This window comes from Haemaphysalis longicornis, unplaced genomic scaffold (assembly GCF_048455015.1).
Source record: "Haemaphysalis longicornis isolate Haplotype H1 unplaced genomic scaffold, Haemaphysalis longicornis Haplotype H1 scaffold_9, whole genome shotgun sequence".
NCBI lineage: Eukaryota > Metazoa > Arthropoda > Arachnida > Ixodida > Ixodidae > Haemaphysalis > Haemaphysalis longicornis.
The window spans coordinates 25661343-25680435 of NW_027526460.1; the positions used below are offsets into that span (position 1 = coordinate 25661343).

The 19093-nt window shown below is 46.2% G+C and overlaps 1 protein-coding gene across 1 annotated transcript; it reads left to right on the top strand.

The window, feature by feature from the left end:
* Positions 1–3790: 3790 nt before the first annotated feature.
* Positions 3791–9326, top strand: LOC144153756 (uncharacterized). Its single transcript, XM_077685458.1, has 2 exons — positions 3791–4021; positions 5506–9326. Exon 2 carries the CDS (start codon positions 5513–5515, stop codon positions 6173–6175), a length of 663 nt encoding a protein of 220 aa, XP_077541584.1. The 5' UTR covers positions 3791–4021; positions 5506–5512; the 3' UTR covers positions 6176–9326.
* The last annotated feature ends 9767 nt before the right edge of the window (positions 9327–19093 follow it).

The window sequence follows — 19093 nt, forward strand, 5'->3', positions numbered from 1 at the left end:
TTTTTTTTTTTTCGTGCGCGGCTAAGAAGGACATAAGTGGAGAAAACGTGCAACAGCGTCTTTGGATTGCCCTCGCTAAAAAATCAGCTATGCAATGGTTGCTAAGCAATTTCTTAATGCAGCTGGTTCCAGAAAATCGTTTTGGTTTAGAACTGGAAGTTTCTTGATGAAAAAATAGCAATAAACACGGAGAACATTCTTAAAGAGGATGTGGTCACTTGCTACTTGCTTACGGAAAAACTGTTTTTGAGCGAGTAATACGACTTTCTAAGAAAAATGTGAATTGAGAAGCAAAAACGTCATTTCTTTAAATTTCGCCTTACCCTGTGCCCTTAAGAAAATCGGTGCAAGTTTGGTCTTGGTCTCTGAAAGCTGGCTATCCCACAAGTAATGTTGTGCAGTGAAGATGTCCATCTACGGAGGCAGAATGATTACTGAAAACAGATTTAACTCTTGTATTATTTATACTCTCCCGAATCTAATTATATGACAATTGCCACCCAAGCATTTAAAAATTTATGTTAAGATTCTGGCTTAATATGAACTGAAGAACGTTAACAGGAGTGCTGCAATCAGGAGGCAAAAGTCTGCTTAGGTACAAAAGTTTGTCGCGAACGTCTTTGTCATTTATTTCAGCATTTTGCTTGTGCTTGAGAGCATGATGAGGAATGATGCACTCTCTAGCAGTTTTGTCAAGCTTTGTCAAGCTTGACAAAACTGGCATAAAACACACTCGTGTCAAAATTCATCTTGAATGTTTCGTCTCCGTTAGTTCCTTCGTGTTCACCTTTGTAGCTTAATTTTCGTTTCTTCCGGCACCACCCCAGTGCTCGCCTCGTGTTGGCGGCACGCCCACGCCTCCAGCAAGGGTCTTCTGTCGTCAAAGACTTTTCGTATCACTCACCTCGATAGTTAAATGTACTCAAAACATTCTCTAAGAAGCTGGTTACTTGCGGCTGTGAAAGCTGTTTTGCACTGCACGCTATTGCTCGAGGCATTGACCTGAAACAGGTTGCCATACCAAACTACCGTGGCTTGAGGCCTGCAGCTATTCGGCTACGTTTCATGCTTCGTGCCTCACACCGGCCCCTGCCTGCTGAGACCCAGCCAGTACAAGAAGCGCGCCGTATACATAGAGCGCAGCTTTGCGGTTACAGAAAGGCTTCAGGCTTCGAACTTTGCACTTCCAGCGGGTGTCGCAGAGGTGTTAACGTGTCTTTCTTCTTTTTACTTTTACGTACAATACGCCAGCAAAATTACGGAATTTTTTCACAGTACCGCGTTCGCGCGCCTTCTCATTGCTTAAGCGTGCTGCGCGAGGGCCAGACAGACAAAAAAACATCCGTGAAATGCGGAATTAGGGGCCGTATTTGGGAGCTAAAACAGCGGGTGCACTATAAATACCTCAAATAACGCACATACATACTGACAGAAGTACGAAGTTCCATCGCTAGACTTGGTGACAAGACAACGGAGTTGAAGCATATTTTGGATTTTAAATACAAAATGTCACACATATTGTATTTATCATCATGAATTTATTTGGCGCTGAGTAATAGTGCCTGGATCGGCTGCGGTCTTTTCTTCCCACACATGGGCAAAAGTGCAGCGGGGCAAAATTATTGCCGTCAATATGAGCTCAATCTGCCCAAGTAATTTGTAGACCATGCGAAGGTTAGTTAAGCTTAATACGAAAATTAGGCTTTCTCTTGTACATTAAAGGGCAGTCTTCAGTCTTTTCAGTTTATATTTGAAAACTTTCACCACACTCCAGTAATTTTAGCCTTTCTGTATAGGATATGGCACATATGCCATATGGCACATTAACCGGTCGATATCAGCGTAAATAATTATTTACGACCCCGTTTATTTGTGTCACTTTCGGTTTCGACTAAACGAACACCGAGGCGGCCGCCATGACAGAAGAGTGCTCGTGAAGTCACCGCTATCGTCGCATGACTGCCGCTGTGGACGTGCGTGCGAGCCCTGGTTGGCCGTGGTCTCCACCATCTGCGCGCACCGGGAAGCATGACGTGAGAACCCAAACCGTGACATCACACACGGCAGAACAGCGCGCGCCAACCGCAGCCAGCGGGTTGGCCGTGTCACGAAAACCCTAACGTTAGCAACTTCGGGGCCAGGAGGAGCAGATGGCGTCATGCTGATGCCGATCGCGAAAGGGTGTCTGTTCTGGCTTTCTCGTGCGCGCAAAGATTAAAATGAGTTTAAAATATGTTTCACTGAACGGTTATTATTGAAACTTGCTGGGAGATCTCAAAATACAAAGGGAGCCTTCCTTTTACATAGTTATGCCAGCTTTGAAATTTCTTTTGAGTACTCCTTTAAGACGAACTCGAAGGAACCGTGAAAATGTGTTTGTATTATTAGAAATTCGCCTTGAGCGGAGAATTTTGACATTGTGAGCGTTAGAAGAGAGCAAAAGTGTTGTCCGTCTTAGCCATGAAGTTCGTCTTAACCGGAGTCTACTGTAGTAAGAAACTTTATGTTCGATGCCCTCCGATTCTCAGCCGCCCGGCAAGGCGTGTATAATGTTGTTGTTGTTGATGTTTTTAGTATATGAATACCCATAGGATTTCATACAATATTATTGTATCAAATTCTATGTGAATACCAGCCACGCAATAATTCTGCTTGGCGCGAAGCAAGCATTCCCTCGGGATTTCTGAAAACCGTTTTTGCATGTGCCAAGAACCTCAGCACATTTGGCGAATAGGAAAGGAACACGAAGAGAGCACTGACCCCTGGGTACTCTTAAAGAGCCATGAAGAGAAAATACAACTTCGTTTAATTTGAAATAACTAGGATTCAGTATCTCACTCAACTCCATTACAGCCACAAAATATGTTCTTTAACGAAAAAAAAGCAAGAAGTATTTAAAAACTTCCACATTTTGCGCCACAGTGACGTGTTATGAGCAAGAATGACGTCATACGGGCCAACAATAAAACAATTTTCAGTGCGTTAACTGCACGTTAGCATTCAAGTGATGCGGTCAAATGGAACTAGAGGCCCCATTACGGACGTCCAGTCATGTGTCGTCGCGACAGGTCAGTTAGGCGGCCGCCAAACGCACAAACAAGGTTCCGTGACGTCATAGAAAAGTTGCGGGAAATTGGCTAGGGGGTCGCGACTGCTTCACACGTTTTCTTTCATATCTCCGTTATTTGTTCGAAGATTGCGATGATATTGGTATCATTGTTATCGGGACTAAGCAGTCTTTCTAATAAACCGAACTTGTATTTTGTCTTCATGGCTCCTTTAACGTGGACAGCATACTATGCAGACATCGAGGCAACATACCATGCAAACGGTAAACTACTACTGCAGAAAAATAAATCCTTGTATAGTAAAACTTCAAAGCTGCTAAAGAAAAGTAAGCGTTTGAAATTCCTCTCCCGGCAAACCCAGCATCAAAGCCGTGGAAAAGTTCATATGGCGACTCAAACGTAGAAAACGTTTTACTCATGAAATGATGGTACGATTAAAAAATCATTCCTTTGAATATGTATGCCCTGTTAACACCAAGCAGCTTGTTTCTAACACGGTGGCCTTTTAATTTCGGTCTGTTGAATCCAAAAATTTTGGTTATAAACTATAGTTTACTGCGCCTAAAGTAGGCATGCGCCCATTCTGAGCACGGGCAAATTCAAGTCACGCGCGTCTGTTCCCGCCGCTCTTTTCGGAGGGTTACATCTGATATTCAGCACAAGAGGACGCCACAGGCCTGAAGCGGCGGCGCTTTTTGAAGTTTAGAAGAATGTCAGAACTCCATCGGCATTGTTGGGCTCATCGTGATGAACATCAACGTCATGGCAGCTGTTGTAGTTGCAGTGCTTCGGTTTCGTGGCCGTTTTCAGGAGCCGTGTAAAACCAGTGACACCGAATATGTAAACGAACGTTGCTGCTTAAAATTATGAACTACTGGGAGTATCTACGCTAGGCTTCCTTACTTTTTGGTTTCTCTGCTGAGGTACCGAGAGGCCTTGTACAGTCAACCCGGGTGAGACATTGCCTGCTGCGCTCTTGTTTCATTTTCCCGGGATTAATCTTATCCCTTCCAAAACTGAGTGTGCGCAATGCCAGTATATCTGAAATAGCAAATAAACAAACAACTTCTACAGCCAGAAACAGTGCCTGTTATTTAATTGAGCGAACTTTATGAGAACCGGTAACCCAATCTCGCAGTCGTATCTTAGTATGCGGCAACCGTCGTCGCTCGATGCTGACCTTCAGCTGTTTGCTGTCTCAGACAAAAGCATGTGTACTGTCTAATGCATCACCGTTTGGTACGTAAAAATTCGGATCTGGTATTTTGAAGGAGTGATGCGGGTGTAGTGTTCTATTTTAATTTCGCACCTAATATAATTCAAACTCCCTAGGATAAAAAAAAAACAAATGCAAGTGACGTGACATGCCTGCCGACGGGATCCCTTTCTTTCGTGTTATCCTTTTAACGTCGGCAACTCTCCGGGCCTTCTGGTGTACATGTGAATGTTTTTGCCGTACTGGTTTAAATATTTCAGTGCATAATAGAATTTTAAAGTGCTTCGCTGGCACTGTAAAGGCAAGCGCTAGTTCGTTGCTGTGTGTATGGTACAACTCGTCGGAGTTGTAGAACCGCAAAGGGATGCCACCCTTGCCCATCAGGGGTATGCAGTTTCACGTCATCTACGGAGTGTTCTACCATCTAATCTACTCTAAACCATCATTCGTGTCTCTCGTTTACTGTCTCTTTGTAGTTGTAGCCTCAATTTTTATTTTACTACCTTCTATTTTAAGGCATGTATACTCAGAGGCGAGGAAAATAAACTAAATTAAGCTTGCATTCGAATAAAACTTGATAAAGATATTTAAGTTGCTATACAAACCCTCTCTAGCACTTGATAGACGTGGCTGGAGGTCTTTGGGAGAGGCCTTTGTTCTCCAGTGGACACAACAAGGCTGTTGTTGATGATAATGATGGTGATGACAGATCCTGTGTTAAAGTCTACTCTAACGTTTTTCACATCAAAGCTCTGGAGTAGTATTCTCGTGTTTGTCTGTTTTGAAAATGTCCGTCTTGCGTCCGTTTTATTGTGATGTACTTCCAGTTGTAGGCAGACTTTGGTAGAATGGAAAGTTGAGCTAGTTGGATCTGATTCATGTTTAAAGCGCGGACAGACGATACACAAGAAGAGGACAACATGAGCTTTGGGTTGACTTTTGCGTAACTGTTCTCGTTAACAAATTTTAAACGGCTAAACCTATTTTAAACTATCTTTTGTGCATTTATTGTTCCGCCATCGAACCAACAACGCGGCAAAAAATCGTCTGCTCCGAGAAGCTGCGGCTCATAGCTCTGCTGTGCTTGCATGGCGTCACATCCGGGTGTTCACTTTTAGCAAATGATGGCTTGCTCGAAACGGATACAAAACGGACAAAACCCAAGAATACCGCCCCTGTTGTTCTGTACTCATTCATTCACCCCTTCCCCCATCCTTGCAGGTCAAACATGAACTTGCCACACCTTCGTCGCAAGAGGGCACTACTCTGCCTGCTCGCAGCAGGACTTCTCCTTCTCACCCTCAACTACGTCCTGAAGCCAGAAGAAGCCAACGGGTGTGGACGTACGTCAGACACGGCGCCGTGCCTTCTGTCCCTCTTCCCAAAAGTCTTGGACTCGCTCAGTGCCCAGGGAATTTCAAGCTTCCTCTGCTACTATGCCCTCTGGGGTTCCCTCAAAGAGCAGCGCCCTCTGCCCTGGACCAACAAGGCTGAGCTCTGCCTTCAAAATGAAGAGCTGTCCCGACTTGACGAGGGTCAGCTGCTGAAGTCTTTCCGGCGCCACGGCGTGCTGGCGCATTATGACTCTGCAAACGGCCTGTACAGGGCGAAGCTCAAGGAGGGAAGTGGAGCGTGTGAGGTGTACCTCTACGTCTTTGAGGAGGACAAGATCGTGCGCCGCGTGCGGAGGGTTGGCTGGAAGCACAGGCTTCTGCCACCCGATGCGTGCGACACCCTGCACTGCTTTCCGGTGTCGTTGCTAACACCGCCACTCAAGGAGACGACGTTCCTGGGGGCAAGAGTGAGCGTTCCGCACGAGGGGATTGAGGTGCTGAAGTACATGTTCCCCGATTCATGGTGGAAAGGAGAGGTGCCGCCGAAATGCGATTAATTAGTTGGGGGTGCGAAATGTGAATAGCTTGGTTTATGTAGACGTGGTTTGCGGTGCTATCGTTGTAACGGTTGTGTGGTGGTTTCAGACTGCATTGCAAGTGGCTGCTAAGAACGACTTGTGGAAGGTTGTTAAGCTGTTTCATTGTTCTTGCTTGTCGTGCATTTGTAGTGTAGGCACCAGAAAAAGTTGAGGGCTGCAGCAGGAATGCATCGACACAACACATCTCGTTGCCCTCACCTTCCTACACTTGGTTTGTAGAGGTTGTCCTGCAACATTGTATCTTATAAGGCCACTGCATCTTTTGAGCTGTTGCTGTGTTGCTTGTTGACTGAAGGCTCAGTCCGAGTAGAGAGGACAGTTCATCAAGTTGGTGTTATTTGCTGCTTCAAGAAAAATAGACAAAAGCTGCTCCTGGCTTGCACCTTTGGTGAACAGAAGGCAATAACTTGATGGTGTAAGAATTGTGGAATGCTTGCCCAACCAGTTTTCGCCCTGTTACACAGCCTTATTCTCTTTCACGGGCTGTGTTGTGGGAAGGTTCCCAGGTATTCTGGCGGATTCACATTTAGTTATGCCGCAATATTGTTTTTCTTTTTTTAATTCAAAGGCTTTTTATAAAAGTAACCTGTCTGAAGTTAGTGGAGTGGCACGAAGTTAACATTCTAATTCATATGTACAACGAGCAGCCGTGAATCGTCATTGCTCGGCAAGCTGTGAACTATTGATTTAACACTCTTGATATTTCGAAAACCTTTATTACGTTTTATTTTTGTACTTATAGATTTTTAGTCAAATGGAGGTGGTTTTTCTGAAATGCTTGCCACAGTCTCACCTAGTCAGCCCATTCCACTGCTTTTCAGAATCACATCTTTAACATGTGCGTCTTTCATTTTTGGACTTTGTAAATGTTCAAGGTATTTTGAAAACAGTGTACAGCTTTGTTTCATTTGAAAGATTTCCTTATTGAAATAACAATCCTGCTAAATTCAAAGCAAACTGCTATCCGTTGTTAGAGCATATTTAAAACAAGAAAGGACAAAAACTAGCCTGCTGGTTTTCTGCACTTCCAATGGAATATCACAAAGCCAAATTTGCGCTACTACACATGGGGGGGGTCTCTGTTCAGACTAACCGTTGTTAATTATCAAAATAGTGCCATTACCTTCTGAAAAGGCAATTAGCAAATGACAACCGTACAAGTACGTACAGGAAATTAACAAAAAGTCAGTGGCAAAACCTGAGTACGTTGCACCATGTGCAAGGGGCATTTGTACCATGGCATTGATATTTGAAATCAGAGAAATCAAAAACCAGAAGGTCACTTTAATGCACACCTTTTTTTTTTTTTGTATTAAAGAGGCAGTGAGGTTTCATATAGGCTTGAGTCGTCCAATTCCACCCAGCATTGTCGTCCAGAGCTAAAAAACTACCCATGGCCATATTGGTTCATGGTGAAACATTTTTCTAGGTATGCTCAACAGTAGCCAACTTCCAGTTTCTGGTAAATTAACCTGTAGTGTTGACTGAGCCGTGTGACATTTTTATTAGCCACACTTAATAAGTCATACTGTGGATAGGGGAGCAGGTAATTTGAAGTGCAGCTTTTTAACTGCAAGCTTGTCGATGGTAGAAGCAACATTTCCCGTCAAAATTCTAGTGAAGAAAGAAAGACCAAATCCTATGAAAAAGCAAAGTTGGACGTTGTCTCTGTCACCACATTAATCTTTGAATGAATGGAAATTTGACAGCTTAAAAGGACTAAGCTTATGCTACTTAGTTGTGTGTGATTGATATTTTTTAATAGTTGCAGCATTTCATGATGATTATTTTTAAATAATTTCGAACGAGCCTGAGAGCTTGTTCGTATAGTCTATCAAGCACAGACACTTGATTTTTCATCCTGTGTTTCTAACCCACCGAAGCGAGTGAATAATACTGATCAACCGTGAGGAATAGCTTATTCTTCACCTAAAGTGTAACTAGTCATGCTGGCGTGGAAACGGTAGCGTGATGTACTTATTGTGGTAGAATACTGGCATTGATTAGCTTTTATTTTCTCAACTGTATGAAAGTGTTACTGTGGGGAGATACACAGTCGTGAAATTGGTTAGCCGTATGAACGTTATGGACACATTTAGCCGTTCGTGATCTTGCTACTTATCGTTGCACTGCTTCTTGTGACCCAATTTGTTCACTCACTCACTTGTAGCCCAAACCTCATGTTCCACATTCAGTCTGTCAGCCATGATGGAGTAGTGTTGATTTTGAAACCTGGTGTGGGACATGTTTTTTTGGGGAAAGAGTCTTTTTTTTTGTTACATTTTCATGATTGGTGGCTTTGTACAAATACTATAAATACCGTAAAGTTCCAAAGAAACGCGCACCCAAACTACAGAGATACCAAGGGCAAAATACGGGATGGGCGTAGTTTCGGGTCAAGTGCGAAAAACTACAAAAAAGTGGCCACGCCACCAACCAAAACTGCGGGTATATCAAAAAAACAAAACGGACAGGTAGTGTCTTTTTTGTTCAAAATTGAGCCATCGGCGGTGTTCGCAGCCACGGGACGTTTTCGCAGAGGGAGCTCCCTGGGCTTTTGAGGGCGGCGAAGCTAGCGGGATTTTAAGCGCTGGGTGATCTCGGGGTCATTTAGTAAATCGAATATTTCACACCTGAAGGGTAGCGGGCGATGTTTCGGAGGAGGGCATTCCCTCGGAACTTTACGGTTCACGTCAAGCATGTTACTGTGCTACCTAGTCCAGTGTAAACCAGCCATCGAAATCTGCTTGCTACCTGCTCTTAATGGATTGTATATATCAACCCTTACTGGAGCTGTAATACTGTTAACGTCAATTATATTTATTATATATTTATAGTGTAGAGTTAACAAGTGAACTGGTATGCAAAACTATAAACTTCAATGCCTAACCTTTAAGTGCAGTTTCATGATAACAGAGTAGTGTCATGGTTCGTTTATAACAAGCAAGGTAATGGCATTTCTTAAGTGCACATAAATGAGACCATATTAGCGTTATTCAATCAAGAGAGATTTTTAAAGTTGGAGTTCTGGTTTATATATTTGTGTTTGTACTGTTTTACTGACCTGACGTGAAGATACCTTTCCTGTGCATAAAGTTCCTATTCCAGGCACCTTTGCCACAATATCTTTACTTGAATCTACGGTGGTCTTGGAAACAGGCCAAGAACATTGTTTTTATTCTTGTTTTAGTCTTGTTATTCTTGTCGTACACAGATTAAGTGTGCACTAGCGCATGTTCGTTCTTTTAATATGTGATTGCTTTATTTAAAATGCCACAACTTTTGCTCTTTTCGGGTTGACCTTCAGAAAACATGTACGCATGATCATGATCCTCCCTTTCTAAAAAGACAATGCATGTGATCAGTTCCGCAACAACATGAGGAGCAGACTGGTGAGAGGTGCATTTGCAAAAAATCATCACCTGCCATCCTATTTTCTTTTAACCACTTTCCTTGGAAAGAATTAACCCTGTTTTTGGTGTGCCACTTATAAATCTCGCAGGGCTGTAGTTCTGAGCTGGCCCCAAATGGCTTGCTCCATTGGTCAAACACAGGCTGTAAGCCCCCTTTTTTTTTTTTAATGTATAACCATTCTTTCCCAAGTATTCCAAAGCAAACAGTTGCAACAAACTGATCTGGCAAATAGATCCAGCACCTTGCATCTGCACAAAAATATGCAATTGATGAAGTTATGACATCTAATAACTTAAATGTAGATTATTGCTAGGAAAAAATGAACATACTGGAAAACAAAAATGTCAAATAGCCAAATCTGGCTAACGCTGTCCCTTGCAGGAAACTTATAAAACAAAAATGTAATGTTGGAGTGAAAAACAAACGAAAACTGAAGTAACAAAATTGCAAAGGTCTACCTAATCCAATGTGGGATCCGACAACCCCCGGGGACAAGATTCAAATTTCAAGGGAAAAGGATCAACCATGGGTCTGCTTTGCTTAATGGAAAACTGAATAAGAAGTAGTGAAGATGAAGAAGCAATGCATGCGCTCCTGAAGCTCGTTCCTCTTTCTTTCCCAAACTGAAGAAACTCTCCTTCGCAGCTTCTTTCCTCACGCTTCACTCACTCCTCCTCAACCACTACCAAATATTACTATACACGACCCAGTGCCCGAACTTGAAAGCCCATTCTCGTTTGCTGAACTCGCAACAGCGCTCCGTCAAGGCAGGCCCAAATCCTCCCCTGGCCACGATCGAGTTCAATGGATTCACCTATGCAATCTACCTGAACCAGCCCAGCTACACCTCGAACAGCTCAATCACTCGTGGGAAACCGGACTCGTCCCCAACCACCTTAAACTGTCGCTCATATTTTCAATACCAAAACCAAACAAGAAGCAACAAACGCCCGACGTCTTCTCGCATCTCCGACCGATATCCCTTACTCCCGTTATCTGCAAACTGATAGAACGGCTCATCCATAACCGAATCACCCACTATCTTGAATTCATAAGGCCCTATTTTCACCCCTCACAAACAGGTTTTCGCCCTAACCTCAGCACCGCTGACAGCCTCTGGCTTTTAAGACGGGTGATTAACCGGAAATACTCCCGACTACCTTTTGGCACTAGACTTACAGAAAGCCTTCGACTGCGTTAGCTAACAAGCAATCCTTGGAGAACTTGCTGAGGGCATTTCCCAGCCAGAAAGCTCAAAACTGGATCCGAAACTTCCTTGAAGCTCGCCCCATTCAATTACACGGGACCTACCCCGGCTATATATAGTCTCCCCGAGTCTTTTACCTTGACAGGGGTGTATCACAAGGCTCCATACTTGGCCCAACTCTTTTTAACTTAGCCGTAACTGAGTCCACAGCCCACTTTACCATCTACGCGGACGATATTACTATATGGACCGAATCAGCCCAATACCCAAATCAAGACGCCATGATTACCGACCTCCAGTGCGCAGTGACGGGACTCGAAAAGGTCCTCCCCGACCTTAGACTGTCCCTCGCACCTCACAAAACAGAATTCCTTGCCATCTTCGGCCGTAAACCCCCCCCCCCCCTTTCCCCCACCGATTACGTGCTACCTCAAGTCAGTGTCGCCTCCATTTCTGTCTCAGCCAGACTAGAACCAATTAAACTCCTCGGAGTCTACATTGGAACCAGGAACAGCCCCAGAATATGGCTTAATCGCCATAAAAGGACCCAGAAAAGCTTTGTGACGGTGGCAATCAAATGCATTCAGGTGGTAGAACACATAACGGGGGATTTTTTAGCCACGTGTGAGCCCCATACGTTGTACGGATAATTTTTGAAGGTCGCCTTTCTCGGCCGACGAGCGCGACGCCGCAGCGAGCCGACCGCCGCTGACGTAACGCCGGTCGCGGTTGACGCAACGGCGATCGCGGCTGACACAACGGCGAGCCGCCCCCCTATTCGCCCAATCGCCGGTGAGGTCAGCCGCCGGCAACGTCACTGCCATTGGCTTCCGGCTGCTCTTCCTCCTTCCTACGCGATCCCGAGGCAAAGGCGAGTCCGCAGCGATTGACACGTGCCTAGGCGCAGGAATGTAGCTAGCGAGAACGGAAGTCGAGCGTCGCGATGTCACATGGCTATTCCCAGTGTTTCCAGCTGCTTTGAAAGCAGCAGAGAGGGAGGAGGAATCGATCGACAAGGGGGGAGAGGTGCACTTAATTGCTTCTCGCGCAGCTAATACTGAATGCAGATGAATAATTCCAACGGCATTGCATCGCTATATTGGTGCTACGCGACAATACATGCCTTTTGTAACTTTTACAAAAGGCTTTTCTGGGTCCCTTTAAGCAGAAATGGAACTTCGTGTACACACCCTCCGACGGCTCTCAAACAAACATGAGGGAGCCAAACAAAAGGCTGTCGCCACCCTAGGAAGAGCGAAAGCGGTGGGGCATTATTTCATACGGAGGGACACATTGTGACCCCAACTGCACCCAACGACGCACGCTGCAAGTTCTTCATAATTTCACCCTGCGCACCATCACTGGCCTCCCACGTCATACAAAAATTGCAAACCTCCAACAAGCCGCGACCCTCCCACCAATCGACCGCATCATTCAGGAACAAACGGATCAATATAATTTTAAACGACAACTCACCCACCAATTGCGTGCTCCTCACAATTCGTCACCTCGCAACCCGTCGGACGCAGGAAGCCCAAGCTTCGACAGCAACGCTGCCGACGCCTTGCCTCAACTAAACGACCGGGTGAAATTGACGTCTACACAGACGCTAGCCACATAAACCCACACGTCGGCACAGCATGGATCAGCCCGGACAATTTATCCATCATGGGAGCCCAATATCACCGTATTCCCAATATTACCTGAACGGACGCGGAGCTCATCGCTATCCAGAATTCTCTCGACTACTTCATGTACGATTACCATCCCTCCATTCCCCACAACCTTCGCGTCCTAACAGACTCATATGAAGCTCTCCAAAAAATTTGTCATCCCAGGTCCACCCACCCTTCTGTCCACCACATTATTCATCAAATCACTGCGCTCCAAACATTAGGCTGCCAAGTCCGAATCGACTGGACCCCCGGTCATGAACCGGCCGCTCCTGGGAACCAAGCAGCTCACGTGGCTGCACAGGAGGCCCTTCTCACAATAGCCTCCGATGGACCACCGGCGCCGCCCTTCTCGGACCACCCCTGGCCCAACTGCCCTGACGATGACCCCGCTCTCGCTCGCGCAATCAGGCTCCGTAGATTCAGGCAACTGAAACAACAACGCTTCAAGGCACTCACCCATTCAGGCCACCTCACCTCCTTCCCCACCCTGACCCGAACGCAAGAAATCTTCTTGAACAAGTTCCTGAACAACACCTGTACGGCGCCAGAGACCATTCGACAATGGTATTATCCACAGCACGCCCCCCGATGTCCATACTGCCACCACTCCATCGCAGCCGATCTCCACCACCTCATCTGGCACTGCCCCAAGTTTTCTCGATTTCGTACATTCACTCCCCCTATCCACGAGACCTCAACCTACATCGACCCAACATCCCTCTCACACGACACACTCTTCGAAATCATCATTTATGCCACTAAAAGCGGCCTAGTCCGCGTAATTTAGCAGTGGTCTGCACAACTTCTGAAGAGATCCCTTGAATACGACGTCATAAGGACTGTGCTCCGCCCTCCCCATTCCCTTCCTCCCCCCCCCCCCCCCCCCCCCCCTGGCCTATGGCCTTCCTTTCTAATAAAGTTAACAACAACAACCTCTTTCTTTTTCTATTTCTCTCTTCAATCCACGTACTAAATTCTTTCTTCGACTGTACTATTTTGCCTTATCTGGATCTTTTTAATGAAAAAAAAATCTTCTTGGCCAATCCTTCTAAGTGGGTATGCGCTACTTTTTGGGCTACCAACCACACATGTTAGCGGTGATGCCAGCCATGGGGCGTTGGCCTCAGTTCATTAAACATTCTCCTCAGCAGCAGGCTGATTGTGGTCGATGGCAATGGAGCTCTGTAATGCTTCAAAAGATTCGACACAGTGCTCTCATGCTATTAACAAAAATATAAAAATAAAACAACGTGTAAATGAATGGACAAACTCACAAAGGTGTGTCTGATCCAGTGCCCCCAGGCGATTAACTAAAAAAATCAAGAACAAAGGAAAACGCACTGTCTCGGTTTACATGTTCCTTCAACGCCAGTGAGGAAACGCAAAGATGATGAAACGAAGAAGCGCAGGAATGCTTACGTATTGTATTTTTTAGAAATTCCGTGGCGTCTGATGACGTTAAACCAGCCCAAAAGCGCATCTTGCGTTGAAACCCTCAAAAAGAAAACCCTATCGATTGACGCATATCCCCCGTTCCCGTCCGTCACCCCCTCCTCTCCCCCTTTGTCCGCAAATTTTCATTTCCTTTTCGTTTTTTTTTTTTCTTATCTGTCCATTACACCCTAGACACGGTCGTCGTAAGTACAGGGAGAACAGCGACAGCAGCGAATCGTACAACTCGTACCCATGTAATTTGGCCGCTCCGGCGGGCTCACGTGTTCGACACGGCGCTTCATGAGCTTATAAAATATCCCGCCTTCACTTCTACGAGCATCCTGCGGTTTGCGGAGACCGTGTGCAGTGCGGAGACGCCCTGTTCGTTACTTCGGGTCATGACACCAGCCGGCGTCGATTAGTCCCCTCCGCAAAAGTGGCGCAAGCCGTCAAACGGTAGCATGTGGCCGGCGGGGAGAACAGACACACGCCCTGTGGGTGCTCAGGATCGAGCAGTAACACGTGGAAGAGCCGAGGGCGCCAAAACTCACACCTGGACGCTACGCGCGGGGCTTCGCGCGATTTGCCTCCCACCCGCGGTCACAGCTTTTGGGAAGGGCCTCTTCAATCGCGGAGGGCCCATCCACCGCCGCGTTGAGGGTAATCTATAAATAGGTTGTATCGGTTCCGTTTCCCGCGTTCCCCGCTAATGGGAAGTCGGGGGAGAGGCAGCGCTCGTTTGGGCCTTCATTCGTACAACCACACGGCACAGAGGTGTCTGTTATCCGCACCCTGATCTGTCTTTTATATATATATATATTATTGTTCACTCTCGTTCGGCAGGGAAGTGAACGGTTTTTGTACGGCGGTACGCGCTCGGAACTTCAGGAAAGGGAGAGCAGGCCATGTTCGCAGGGCGGCGTGGTGTAGGCGGCACCCCGAAGTCGGGCAGGGGGGAAGGGGGGGGGGGTGGGGTGGGGGGGGGGGGGGGGGGGGGGCGAGTAGCGCGGGATGTGCGGGAGGTACGGGGGACCCGACAGCCAAAAGGTGGTTAGCGCGGTGGCGAAGAATGACAAGCAGCAGGGAACGGGGCGGCCGAGGACTGTAGTATATAGATGTGAACAGCAGAAGGTAGACGGATTTTTGAAAAGGCGATCTGCGGAGATGTGGGCGGATGTAGAGGAGGATGGGAGCGGTTTGGAGTATATTCGAGGGGGAGGGAGGATTAGCGGTTGCGAGTAGCCAGCTGTCAGCCGTTGAGATTGGTAATGGATCCGTTACGATATGCGCATGTTCGTACAGACGAGCGTACGACAGACACGGAGGCATGAATATTCTCACTGCTGAGCTTCTTGTTCTGAAAGCCGTCACTGGGGAAGGGAAAAGGAGCTGATAGGGTTTCGTGAGTGAAATTCCCGCCAAAAAAATGGCAACACCGTGAGTGATTTCAATCCGTCACTGCCTTCTTCGGGAGCCCATTCGCAGTTGCGCGGGGGCCCGGAAGAGGGGACTTGGGCCCTTTGCTTTTCAAAGCAAAATGGCTCAGCCCCCTGGTCTTGGAACAATTAAGCTAATCGTGACTCTAAAGCGCAACAAAAAGAGTGGCCCAAAGCGCGATGCTCAATACGACTGAGTCATTTAGCCAGAACGTGCGACCCGCCTGCCAAGGCTAATCGTTACTTAATTGGCAATTTGCCTTCTTTGTTTTCTTCTGGTGACAATTGTAAACACACGCATTGCTATCACTAGTGTTTTGCTCCTTTGTAAAGACGAGTCACTAATTTCCTCCCCGTAGTTCTATTCACTATGTTGGTTGTATCACTCGCGAAGGCTTTCATTGCGGTTCGAGCGCCCCGCAGAATGTCGGTTGCTCTTCCCTAACCAAAACATACCTAATAGCTTTGGATATTACAGTACGTAGGATGTTTGAAGCTGCTACTTCTTCTTCTTTCCGAAGCCGCTGGGTGGCAGAGTATAGCTAGCCAATCTCTCTCCCCTTGTTTTTAGCTCCTCTCCAACCCGGTTTTTAAATGCAGAGCATTTCTTTAACTCACGATGTTATGCGTCCGTAACTCGGCGTCCGCACCACGGCAGCTGCGCCCTCTCCCCCACTCCTCCTCGCCCTCAACACGCTTGCAACAACAGGTGCAGCGCGCGGTCCGGTGTTGCAAGCACCGTAGCAACACCAGGTGCGGGCGCGTCGTGGCGTGACGGTGGCGTGATAGCGCGCTCTCTCTCCACCTCCTCTCCCTCTACTGCGTTCGTTGGGAATATAAACCCGGGTGTCGGCGCGTCAGCCGACTAGCACTTGACGTTACCTAGTACTCGTCTCGTTCTCTCTCTCCCCAATCATACCAACAACAACAACAACCCTACCACCACCATTACAACACCCATCGCCACCGCCACGCGCGTAACGCCGCTAATGCTCTGCATTTACTCGTGCCCCTCCCGCGGGGGCATGTCGTTTTTTTTTGCGCATGCGCGCGGGGTTGTGCCGGGAGGCGTTTTCTGCGTACTTGAGACTGCCAGATTTTCCTCTTGCCTCTTAGTATTTATATAAATATGTTCTTTGATATCCATCGCCCCTCTACCTTAACATCATCATCATCAGCCTGCTCAGGTCCACTGCAGAACGAAGACATCTCCCATTGACTGCAAACGCTCCTGTCCTGCGCTGCGCTGCTCGGGTTACACAGTATTTACCCACGAAGTTCCGTATTTCATCCCTCCATTGGGTTATTGGCCTTCCTCTTATTCTATACCCATCTCTGGTATCCACTCTGTTACCCTAATTGTCCACCGGTTCTCCGTTCGTCTTACTACATGGCCAGCTCAAGTCCATTTCCTTTTCTTTATTTTAACTATGATATCGTCAACTCTAGTTCGTTCTCTAATCCAGATAGCTCGTTTCTTGCCCCCGGGTCTTATTCCTAAGATTATTCGTTTCATGGCCCCTTGAGCCGACCTAAGTTCGCTTTCTAGTTGTTTAGTAAGTCGCCAAGTTTCAGCTCCATACGTCATCATCGGTAGTATACACTTGTTGTGGATTTTTCTTTTGGGTTAGAGAGGTAGCTTACTTTTCATTATTTGGGAGTGCTTGCCGAGTGCTCCCCAACACATGCGTATTCTGCGCCGGATTTCTCTCTCGTGGTTGGGGTCGGCACTGTCCATATATCCGAGGTAGTTATATGCTTTTACTTCTTCTAGAGTATCGTTTCCTAAGCGGAAGCAGACCTTCTTGGCATGCTCATAGCTCATTACTTTCATCATCATCATCATCATAAGCCTGTTTGTGCCCACTGTAGGACGAAAGCCTCTCCCAAAGATTTCCAACCGCACCCATCGAGTACCAGCTGAGTCCATGTTTTTCCCCCGAGTTTTCAATTTGGGCGAAATTCCTGATTACTTTCGATTTGTTCATATTTATTTTTAACCCCCCGGCCGTTATTTCTGATTGTAGTTCCTCAAGCATTATTTGCATGTGTTCTGCAGTCCCACTGAGAAAGACTATGTCATCAGCAAATCTCAAATGGCTCAAGTATTCCCCGTTTATCCTTAAACCTGTGCTTTCCCAGTCAAGCTTTTTTAAATACACCGTCGAGACTCGATGTGAATAGTTTTGTAGAGATGGTATCTCCCTGTCTCACTCCCTTTCGGGTCGGAAATTGATCGCTTTGCTTGTGGAGGGTTATCCTACCCGTGTATCCCTTATATATCTCTTCCAGAAGTCCGATGTAGGTTTCCTCTATTCCCTGTTCTTTCAGTGCTTCTAAAACGGCTGTGGTGAGTACGGAATCAAACGCTTTCTTGTAATCTATAAAAGCGATGTAAAGGTGCTTAGAGTACTCTGCGGATTTTTTGTATCACTTGGTTGACAACATCGATGGGATCTATGGTTTAGTACCCTTTCCTAAACCCAGCCTGCTCTCTAGGTTGATGGGAATCTAGGCTGTCACCTATGCGGCCAACTACAACTTTGGTAAACAGCTTGTAAACAACTGAGACTAGGCTGTGGGGTCTGTAATTCTTGATGTCCTTGGGATCTCCCTTCTTATGAATCAGAATAATGGTTGGCCCTTTTTCCAAGCTATGGGACTTTTTGAGTCCAAGCATTTCGAAAATAGCACAGCAAGCTTTTCCAGCACAATATCTCTTCCCTCCTTCAAAAGATCTGCGGTCATGCCATCGTCGCCTGCAGCTTTTCTTATTTTCTTGCTTTTCAGAGCTTTTCCAACTTCCTCTTTAAATACTAGTGGGACATCGCAAGTTGAACTTGTACTCTCAGTAAGTTGCCCCTGGTCTAATGTCGCTGGCATACAGCCTGGTGTAGAATCGTTCTGCTACCTTTATACTCTCGTTCAAGTTCTGCGTAATGTTACTCTGCCCATCTCTAAGTGTGTACCTCGTGTCTTTAACGATGGCTAGCTTTCTCTAATTTGTTTCAGGCATCGCCCTATTTGAAGCGTTACCTCGATCACTGCCACGTTATATGTTATATACACGAATATCTTTTGTCTTATTTCTGTTAATCAGTTCTGACAGCTCGGCTAATTCAATATGATCCACCGTACTTGACGATTTCATGTTGTTACGTTTCCCAATTAGTTCCTTCGTTTTCTTAGTTTTCCAGTTTGTTCCCTAGAGGTTGCCTCTCCCAGAGGTGCTGTTGCTTCACTGAATGCCGATGTTACGTTGTCATTTAGCCTGTCTACACTGACCTCGTTCTGCTCGTTCAAAAGTGAGAATTTGTTTTGAAGAGTTATTTTAAACTCCTGCAGTCTGGCTCTGACTGATTCTATGAAGGGTTTCTTAGTTTTCACGAGTTCTGTTCTTTCTCTTCTGAGATTCAGCCTTAGCTTGCATCTAACCATCCTGTGATCGCTGCTCCAAATCTTACTTAGCACTTCTACGTCTTGCACGATACTCGGGTTGTCACTTAGAATGAAGCCAATTTCATTTTTGGTTGTACCGTGGGCACTTTTTCATGTCCATTTCCTATTCTTTCGTTTTTAGAAGAATGTGTTCATAATTTTCAGGTTGTTTCTCTGCGCAAATCCCACCAGTGTATCTCTTCGAGTATTGCTACAGGCTTTTCCAAGGTTTCCCACTAACATTTCTCTCATTTGCTTCTCCCTTACTTTT